Consider the following 10,593-nt stretch of genomic DNA (forward strand, 5'->3'; position numbering starts at 1 on the left):
CCAAAGGCCACACGTACGATGCCATTTATGTGAAATGTCCAGAACAGGCAAATCTATAGGGACAGAAAGCAGGGGCTAGGGGGAGGGGAGATTCAGGGGTGACTGTTAACGGGTATGGGGTTTCTTTTGGGGGTGATAAAAAGTTCTCCAATTGATCGTAGTGATATTTGCACAACTCTGAATATACTAAAAACCGCTGAGTTATATACACTTTAAATGGGCGAATTGTATGGTAGGTGAATTCTATATCAAAAAAGCTGTTATCCAAAAAAAACAGATTGGTGGTTGCCAGAGGCGAGGGGTGGAGGGGCGGGAGAAGTGGGTGTAGAGTTTAAGAAAAAAAAAATGACCTTAAAATATCCCAATAAATGGATCCTATTTGGATTCTGTTCGTTTTTTTTAAAGTTTTAAAATGACACATGAGAAAATTAGAAAGGTAAACCTTGAATAGTTAATGACATTAAGGAGTTATAAAACATTAAGATATGATAAGAATATTGTGCATGTTTATTTTTCTCATTTACCAGTGCGTACTGGAATATTTACAGCTGAACTGAGGTTATGGGATTTGCTTCAAGACACAGGAGAGGAGGTAGGCGGAGATGTAGACAAAGCAATATCGAGTCCGATTAATCCGTGTTGAAGTGGGGGAGGGCTGCGTGTGTGTTCATCTTACTATTTTTATACCTCTATTTTTATGTTGAAAAAATTGTATACATTTTTATATATTTGTCTTTGTAATTAATTTTTTTTTTTTTAAAAAACACACATTTCCATTCAGTTCTTAAGGCAGGTTAGTTTAATTTTATAGAAGAAATAATTTCAAACAATGCGAATGACATAATTAGAACAGTGACCAAAACAGAGATGAATACTAATCAGAACTTATTCCCACAACAGAAGGTTAGTTATTTCAGCGGTGACGATTCAGCGATCAGATGAAGTGACGATCGAATTCCCTTTTCCCCGTCTTTCTAAAGAGTCCTGGTGGCAGACTTGGGCGTCTCTGGACCGCAAGTACTGATGAAACATGGCAATGTTCTTTTATCACAAGGCATGGTATACAGACAAATTGCAACAGATGAAAACACTCCATAAGACAAGAGGACTTCTTTTCTGACATGTGGAACATTTCCGGGGGATGCCAGTCTTAACTAGCCAGAAGCTGCAAAACCAAGTCAGGAATGAGAAGCCAGTCAGGTACTCCGAGTCCTCCTGCCTAATGGGCCCAGCCTGTCACTGGTCATGTGCCCTTTCCGGCAGGCGACACAGCAGACACACGCACGCAGGCAGGTGCAGGCAGTGAATGGGAAGGTGGCTACGGCATAGAGGGGGCCCGCCATTGCTGTCACCTGCTCGGCAGTGCTGTCTGCTGCGGGGCGGTTCTGGCAAGGAGTGATGTTTTGTGTGTCTCTACCTCTGTTGTGGGTATGTACACAGAGAAATTAGGCAAAAAAAATCAAAAAACAAAACGAAACCCAAAAAACCACGAGACTAGAGGCAGAAATACAGAGCAAGAGATGACGATTGTGAAAAAGCACACAATTTTCAGTCTTACCACCACCGACAAATTCCATTGCCCGTGATTGGTCGCGTGTCAATGAAATGCTTTTACAAAATTCATTTTTAATAAATGTAAAAAAGAAGGAAAATGAAGGGGGGGGGGGAGGCTACAGACTAATGCGAATCAAGAGACGTTGATTAAAGGGGGCATTTCCCAAGGGAGGAGCAGAAAAATCTAGCAAGAGAAAGTTCTGTTTTCTTTCTGATTTTGTGTGACCACCTCATTTACTTCTCTGAGGCCTCATAAAGGAGAGTGCATTTCATATATAATAAATATGTATTAGGCAAAATATATCATTTGGTATTTTAAAAGAATAATGGTAAAAATTTTCATTACATAAAAAAATTTTTCCTCATGAACTACTTCTACGATTTCTTAGGAAAGATGGATAGACTTCAGTATTAGGGGGTGGGGGGAGCATTGTGATTAAAATCAAATAAATCAAATAAATCAAATAAATCAAATAAATCAAATCCTCTCCTGTAAGTGACTCCCTGGGTAACTGTAGTTACCCGCATATGTTTCCTTCCATAAAAAAGGCGCCTTCAGAGGTCGTCATGTCTACATCATAACCGCTGTCTCCATCAGCGGATTCACTGACTCATGAAAGTGCGCGTTCCTAGTTCCCTTTCACTTTCCTTCATGACAGAGCAGTAGAACTGGAGCCCCAGCACCCACCTTCCTGGTCAGCCATGGTCAGATGGCACGCACTGGAAAGGCGGGGCTGCCCAAGGTCTGGTGCAGGGGCAGTGTAGACTGCCAGCGTGGGCAGGCAGGCCACAGCCAGAACGCCGGGGGCTCTGTGGCCTGCTTCAGGCTGGTGGGGAGCACAGAATGATGCGTGCTGTGACAACACAGAAATGAGGGCCGCTCGGTGCGCAGTCCACGTGGGAGACTGAGCTCTCTGATGTTCATACGTGTGAACTACGACTGAGCCACTGCCGGGGGCGGGGGTGGTCTTAACAGAACACAGTGAAAGTGGACAATATACATGATAAAGGCACATATGAGGAACTGATATGAATGACGAATTTAGCACATAGTGTTTGCATTTCCGTGTCAGAAACAAAACCGGCCCCAAAGTTCCATTCTACTGCGTGACAAATACTGAAGAACAAAATTTCAGTCTTAAAAATACATCTTAAAGTCAGTATTTTCCTTCAAGGAAAAAAGTACTATAAATAAATTACAATACAGTGAATTTGCCTGAACTCACTTCGTTTCTGTCTTCCAGCCTTTAAGTCAAATAAAACAGTGTAAAAACTGTACACTCTTAATGTGATAGTTGATCTCTTATAAAATAACTTGTCTTCAGAGATGTCAATTTCACAACAAGGAAAAACCAAGCCCTGTTGCCGTCACTATTATAAAATATATATGTATAGATATATGTGTTTGGGTTTTTTTTTTTTTTTACAAAATGTGTATATTAATAGCTTTGCACAAATATTTTAAAGACGAATTGAGCTAGTCTAAAAACTTCATGAAAATAAAACAGGCAGATAAATACTTCATGTGTACAAAGCACTACATCAAACATCGTCGGCGGGCAGAGGAGGTATGTTAATCCTTGGTCTGGTAAAAAATGCTATCTTCTCCCTGGGAATGGAAAGAATTACAGGTTAGAAGCTGATGTAAATACAGTGAAAGCTGGCAGGAGGCTCTCAATATCGATGATAGCTTTTCTTACTCGTAGAACAAACTGAACTTAAATCCCCAGCAACAAATCCGTTTGTATATAGATTCTCTCAATTTTAATTGCATTTACAAAACCCCACGGGGGCAAGGGTTTGTCTCCAGCACCTAGAACAGTGCCTGGCACACAGTAGGAGCTCAGTAAATATTCGCCTTACTAATAAGTGAGTGAATAAAAAACTATGCAAATGAAAGCATTTTAAATCAATGGAATGAAGAGAGTTATACTGTTTTACGTTCTTTTATGATGGGGATGTGAAAATTCAGGGCATAAAAAAAATTAAGGCTAGAAGTCAGGCGCACGTTATTCAGCCATAAAAAGGAATGAAGTTCTGACAATGCTACAGTGTGAATGAACCTCAAAAACAGTATGCAAGGTGAAGCCAAGCACGACAGACAACATACTGTGTGACTCCATTTATATGAAATATCCTCAACTGGGAAAGCCCTAGAGAAAGAAAGATTGGTGGCTGCCAGGGCCCGGGGGTGGGGGAGTGTGGAGTGAGAGCTTAATGGGTACGGGGTTTCCTTCTGGGGTGATGGAAATGTTTTGGAACTAGACAGAGAGGGTGGCTGCACAATACCGTGACTGTACTAAATGCCACAGAGTTGCTCGCTTTAAAATGGTTCATTTTACGTTATGTGAATTTCACCTCGATTTTTTAAAAAGTCGGAAACTAAAGAACATAGATATAACTGTGTAATTCTCCTCATATAAAAAAATAAAAACAGGGCAAACTAATTTACGGCATTCAAATTCCAGACAGTGGTTCCTGCGGTGTAGGATGTCTGAGGGTTGCTGATAACGTTCGATTCCTGCCATGTAGAGTTTGTGACAGATCACTGAACTATCTCACACGTACTATACGCACACGTTCCCGTATGCGTATTATGCTTCGACCAGAAGTTGACTATAAAGGGCAGGGCGATACACAGATGTATGTACATGTCAATCGCTGTGTTGTTTATAACAGTAAACATTTGGAAAGAAACAGGTTCCAAAATAGAGTATTCAGATACATGAGATCTATTAGATGAGACATTACAGCCAACGAAGGTAGCGGGTTCTGTGGCAACGTGGGCTATTTCAATGAAAAAAAAAAAAAAAAGCCAAATACAAACCTGAACGCACATTATGATTACAAGTAGCATGGGGGGAAAAAAAACATGTCTAGAAAACAAAGACCAGAAGAAAACATTAAAATGCTAATAGCGGTGGGGATTCCTGTTTTGTGGCCATTTTTGAAGACTTAAATTTTTACAATGACAGCGCCATGACAGAGAGAAGAAAGCAGGAGAGGGAGGCCTGGGTTGGTTTCCGCCTACCTGAAGGTCTGCACTTGGATGGGCTCTTTGTGGCTCTGCCCACGCAGCTGGCAGACCCCCTTGGAGGCCTTCTTCAGCATCTTCTCAGCTGCCTGTTCTTGATGGAAGTCAAGTTTGGTCTGTCTGGTCTGGAATAGCAACATTGGATGAACAAGATGTTTATACTTCTGGTTTGAAGGAAGAATGAACGAAGCCACCCCCAGCTGTGGGGACCTAGAGGGGAGAAAGGCGTACTCCGCGCCACCCCTTGCCCCCAGGGAATGTTCACGGGAGGTACTCAGGATCGCTGGAGTCATGCCTCACAGACATGGGACCCAGAACACCCCAACACGAAGCGGGAGTGGAGTGCAGGCAGGGGGGCCTCCAAATGTGTGTTGCTGCCACCTGCACGCCAGCCACCTGGCCCACAGAGGGAGAAACCTGGCTCCTTCAGGTGAGCACCTGGACTGCTGGAACGACACTTTTATCATCTGAAAGGCTTACTTCAGAACCCAAGTAGAACTGGAGCGAAGGGCAGCGACCGTGCCCAGGCCCTGAGTCTCTTACCTGCCTCTCTGCTTCCTTCAGCAGACTCCGGAATCGTTCATCCCGCAGCACCCAGTGCGGGAGGTCAGTCTGGCCTCGCAGCTGGGCGTCCTCTAACCGCTGCCTCAGCTCGCGAAGGGTGCAGATCTCCTCATTCAGCTGCCTCTGCCGGGTTCTCGAAGCCTGGAGGTCCAGCTCCAGGTCCAGGGAGGTACGGGCCATGAGCTCGGCCATGGATGACCTACAGGACTACAGGAGACGACAGCCATGAGCACACGCACGAACCAGGCACGCAGGCACCATGCGGCCAGCAAGCTCGGGCCTTCCAGAAGGTTCTTCCACAATTAAAGACAGATGAAGCTCAGTTATTGGCGAGGTATTTCTCTATACGTGGCCCGATGTTTGAAAAAATAACAGATTTGGGCAAAATTAATTTAAATCTCCACTTTGATATCGAGCTAATGACGGCAAATTGTTTTCTTTAATGATGACCTACGAATTTGCAAAAGTATGGAGAAAGAGACCCTCCCATACGGGGCCGGCGCAATCAAAGACCGGCATAATCTTTCCGAAGTGCTATTTGCCAATATATATCAAAAGGCAAAAAATATGCATTTTCTTTGGTTCTGAAATTTTACTTTGACTTGCATTTGAAAGGAACAACTGATGACGTGCAAGTGGTCCAATTAAGGTTTATGACAGAAAAAGTCCGAAATATATAACAAGAGGAAACCGAGTAAATAAGTGATAAGTCCAGCAAAAAATGCTGCCATGGTAAAAAGCTGACAAACTATATTAATGTGGAAAAATCTTAATTATCCACTGTATAAGGGGAGAAAGCATGTCACAAACCATATGAGTGCCTTTTGTTTAAAAAATCACACATACACACCCATGCATGCATGCACACACAAACTGGCAGACTTTCCTCCTCAATAAGCCTCAAGTATGCAAATCTGCTGTGCTGAAGAAAAGTCCTAAGACAAGAGTTTTGTATGTGGAGTTGAGAGCAGTACTTTCTGTCCAGTGAAAAACAACCCTGGGAATGGGAGTTTCGGCAGCAGAATTAAATCCATGAACACATCAGCGTTGTTCAGTGGACTAAATAACTATGCTTTTTACACACACTACCGTCATTTTGCACACATACAGAATTTTAATGCAAATATATGATATGATTTAGTAAGTACAAATTCATTTAAAAGCACTGCTGAATTCATAGCAGAACTCAGTGCTTCTCAACCAGGGGAGACTTGGCAATGTCTAGGGACATTTTTGGTTGTCAGAACAGGAAGAAGGGGGTGCTACTGGCAGCTAGTGGGTCAAGGCCAGGGATCCGGCCCTGCAACGAAGAATGATCCAGTCCAAAATGTCAACACGGCTGCTGCTGAGAAAGACTTCTGTAACTGAATTATGTATTTTCTTATCATGCCATTGTTGTTGTTAAAAGAACAACTTCCCCCCAAAAGATAGGGAACTGCTCACTAGCTTACAAACTAAAAGCAGCAAAACTTTGTAAAGTAGCATGATGTGGAGGAAAAACCTTGGCGGGTAAAAGAAATGAAAACCATAGAACAGTCCCATGTAGAAGAATGTTCTATGTCGAAAAATTCAGATTTTCTAAACTACATATACTCCCCTGTCAAAAAAGAAAAAAGAATCTCTGATATAGAATGGTTGGTTGTTTATTAATTTATTATATTTAAAAGTGTAAAGATCATGAATTATCTTAGCTCATGACATTGTCTTTGGAAATTAAGAAACGTTGGCAATATTCTGACATTGTATATGCTTTTAAAAATTAAATCTAAGTAAACAAGGAAGTAAATATATTACCTTTTAGTTAATATTATCTAAAAGATTGCCACGTTTAAGGTTTGTAAAAATAAGTCCCAGGGTAAGTACAGATTCCACGTTAGTTTACGTGGCACATACCTGCTTATAGCGAAGTGTTCGTCTTTCCAAAGTATTTCGGACAAAGGAGGACTTCCGGGGCAGTGTTGAACTGTCACTGTCACTACGATAAAGCTGCAAGAAAAAGAATGAGGTTCAGAAACACCTTCTCAGAAATTCAATATTCTTTCTGTCTGTGTACTCTGAATGGGATTATTTCATTTGTCCTCACAGGTACTCAAATGTACTCATGATTTTTAGTGCTTTTACCAAGACCTCTGGTTTTAGTAAAAACAGAACCTGCACAAGAGTTTCCAATACGATGAAAGACACACAAAAAGAAACCAAATAAGCAGACCAACACCCATCGCAGTCCTCCTTTATGTCCATCAATGGAACCACGGAAACTTTCCAGGCTAAACGAGTCAACAAAATTTCTGTCCCGCCAATACCAACTGCGGGTGGATATGCTGCGTGCTGAGCACGGAAGCCAACACTGTCCTCAGTGCCCTTCATTGCCATCATTCTCATCTGTTGTATTTCCGGCTTTGGCAAGAGCTGGGGGAAAAATGGCTTTCCAGAAAAGAGACTCGCTCCTGGTAATAGGACAAGCCAACATCGCTAACGCCCGTTCAGCCAGTCAAGGGAAAAGGTCTGCTTTTAAAAAGAAAAAAAGAAATAATGCCTTCTTGATGGGAACCAAGACATTATATATTTCACTGGGTGGCGAGTTCTCACTTCCTCTCCTGCCCTCTCCTTCCCAGTGAGCAGGCGTGACTCCGCTGCGCTCAGCTTGTTCGTTCAGCAAGTCTAGCATAAGGAAGGGATGCGAGGCTGGCCTTTCATCTAGTACCTCCAGATGCTCGATTACACAACAGTCCCCGCAGGGCGGAAGCCTGTTGGGGCAGGAGTGCTCAGGCCGGACCCCGTGCTACCCGGGGCAGCTGTGACCGGACACCTAGCTTCTGGGGAAAGAAGAGCAGCTGGTGTCGCAAACATGGCAGAAGGGCAGCTGGGGCCACCTAGGGCTCAACTCCTGCTGCTCGCTCTGTGAGGTAAAGGACGAACCTTGTCCGAAGAAAGGTTTGGTCCTTGCTCAGATCCTGGGAGGTGACCTGTAAGGCTCTGGAATGTCCTAAGTGTCGTTGTTTACCTGGGACCTTGGGTCAGGCCACGTAATCTCTGCTGACGGTGTGATTTACGGTGGGAGCCTTGGCCATCAGCTGACCTCTGGAGGGCTGGAGACTAAGGTCAGCCACGCAAGCCGTCAAGTATGCGTACAGAACCAAACCCCACAGAAACCCTGGACACCAAAGCTCGGGTGAGCTTCCCTGGTGTGCAATACTTCGTGCATGCTGTCACCTGTCGCTGCTGGGAGAGATACGAGCTGTCCCTACACCTCTACTGGAAAGGCCGACTAGAAGTTCTTGAATCTCTCCTGAACGCTGCCCTGTGTGCCTCTTCCTTCTGCTGACTTTCACTGTAATGAACCGTAACTGTGAATATAATGGCTTTTTTTAAATTTTGTGAGTCCTAGCAAATTGCTGAACCTGAGGGTGGGCCTGGAGACCCCTGTTCCACACCCCCGATGCTCCATGCGCAGGTATGAGGGTCTGTTTATGTTGCCTGCTCTAAGTTTGGCTCTGCCCTGGTGGGCCAGCTCCCTGGCAGCCCCTTCACGCGAAGGCGTTTTTTTTTTTAACAAGCCCGGTTCAGAGGAGCAGGAAGGGTCAAAGTTCTCCTCGATCCAATGGCCCCTCTGGGCCCCTGTGTCAAGACTACCCTTTAATCCCTTCTCTTTACTAGTCTGTGCTGTCACTGTGACACTGTCACTGCTGGACGACCTCCAACATGCTGTCCCGTCTTCAAGGACCACAGCAGGTTGGGTCTTCTGCGTCACACATCTCAGGGATCTCAACCCTGTGTGCATGTTAGACTCATCTGGGACCGTCGCAACGCTCTGATGCCCAGGCCCCACCATGACCAGTGACGGACCCTGGGGATGGGGGGAACCCAGGCACCAGCATTTCGTGAACTCTCCCAACATGACCATGAGGTGTAGCTAGAGTTAAGAACCACCCAGCATGTCCTGCTATCGCCCGTGGGGAGCAACTTGACATGCAGGGGCGTCAGAACCATGTGCCTCGGTGCCTGCACGTCCGAGGCGGCGGTCCTCCCTGGGGACCTCCGACACAGCTGCGCTTTGGGACTTTTACCCGCTCAGCAACCCAACGTGCCAACCTCAATGCCATTCGGGCGGGGCATCCCCGATTTTGATTTGTTATTCCTTAGACTGATGTAAAAATGAATCACCCTGCTTCTTGCCCATGAATCAGCACATATATAATCCTGACATCTGGGCTGGGGGGAATGTATTAGAATCCAGAAGAAATCCAGTTAGGGGAGGTAAAACCGACAACGATTTCCTACCTATCACATAAGCATGCTGTTTACTTACTGGTGTTATTTGTGAGAACATAGGTCTTTTCGTATAAACAATAAAACATAAAACACGAGGAGGGGGAAGGAAAACTTGCGGCAAAGGAATTCCAACTTACTCTGCAAACATACTGGCTGCGTGCCCCAGGCGAGAACGTCTGTGAACGGACAATGGTGCCGCTGCGGACGAAAGGCGAACCGCGGGCCCTGCGGCCCGGCCGCTCCTTCGGATAACTCGCTACTTCTGGGAAGAGGTCTTCTGTGTTGGTTTCCTTATCCACCTAGAGAGGAATTTAGTTAGTGCCATGACATTTGTAGAACACAGGCAATACACTCTGTATGGACAACAGTCTCCTCGCCTTCTCTACTTGGAAGTCAAACTGGCATTTCACGCTCAACACATCCAAAACTGAATCGGTGACATTCCCAACATCTTGTCCTCTGACAAGGATCTCTACTGTCCATATTTCATGCCAAAAAAAAAAAAAAATTCCAGGTCATCCTGGACTCTGTTCTCTTTTGCACACCCTAAATCAGGTCTAAGATCAAATCCTATTGGTTCTACATTCAAGACGATGGATGTTTTGACCACTTGTCACCAACCCTTCATCTGGGTGACCATCATCTTATGCCCAATTTAGTGCAGTAGGCTTTTCACCCACCTCCCTGATTCCATGTCTCCCTCCCCTTCCATCTCCTCTCAGCACGGCAAATGGGAAGATCCTGAGAAAACTGACATCAGACTAGGCAACTCTCTCCTCAGTGTATACCCCCCAAAGACCAGACAATAGGTGTTCATTAATGAGAAAGGAAAGACTGTCCACTTTAACCAGTACCCAAGGATAAATGGTGAATTCCTAACTAAAACCTTCCGCCGGGCTAGTCACGTCCACTCTGTAACATTCGCAATCACAAAGATAAGTGATTAGGGAAGGCAGAGACTGTTCTTTCTACATCTTGATAAACGTTTCAAAATAATTGCTTCCAGACCCATGCCTGCGACTTCCTGTCGCCAGGTGCTTGAGATCCAACCTTATCTGTACATTCCCTCCACCTGATATAAAACTGCTTCCTTGAATGTATGCAACTCACCGAAACTGCCGACAGCTGCATTTTCTTTTGCCTTCTTGCCTATATAAGCGCCCCCCACC

The 10,593-nt window shown here is 44.7% G+C and overlaps 1 protein-coding gene across 3 annotated transcripts in view; it reads right to left on the minus strand.

Annotated features, from left to right (window-relative positions):
• Positions 1–776: 776 nt before the first annotated feature.
• Positions 777–10,593, minus strand: part of WWC3 (WWC family member 3) — a 102,401-nt gene continuing 92,584 nt past the window's right edge. For all 3 annotated transcript variants that reach the window (XM_015599306.2, XM_025041072.1, XM_015599309.2), the window contains 5 exons: positions 9,562–9,723; positions 7,046–7,138; positions 5,132–5,359; positions 4,586–4,713; positions 777–3,163 (listed from right to left, as the gene is read on the minus strand). In XM_015599306.2, coding sequence (XP_015454792.1) covers positions 3,097–3,163; positions 4,586–4,713; positions 5,132–5,359; positions 7,046–7,138; positions 9,562–9,723 — 678 coding nt within the window. In that variant the 3' untranslated portion in view covers positions 777–3,096. The remainder of the gene's footprint in view (positions 3,164–4,585; positions 4,714–5,131; positions 5,360–7,045; positions 7,139–9,561; positions 9,724–10,593) is intronic.

This window comes from Pteropus alecto, unplaced genomic scaffold (assembly GCF_000325575.1).
Source record: "Pteropus alecto unplaced genomic scaffold, ASM32557v1 scaffold511, whole genome shotgun sequence".
Classification (NCBI taxonomy): domain Eukaryota; kingdom Metazoa; phylum Chordata; class Mammalia; order Chiroptera; family Pteropodidae; genus Pteropus; species Pteropus alecto.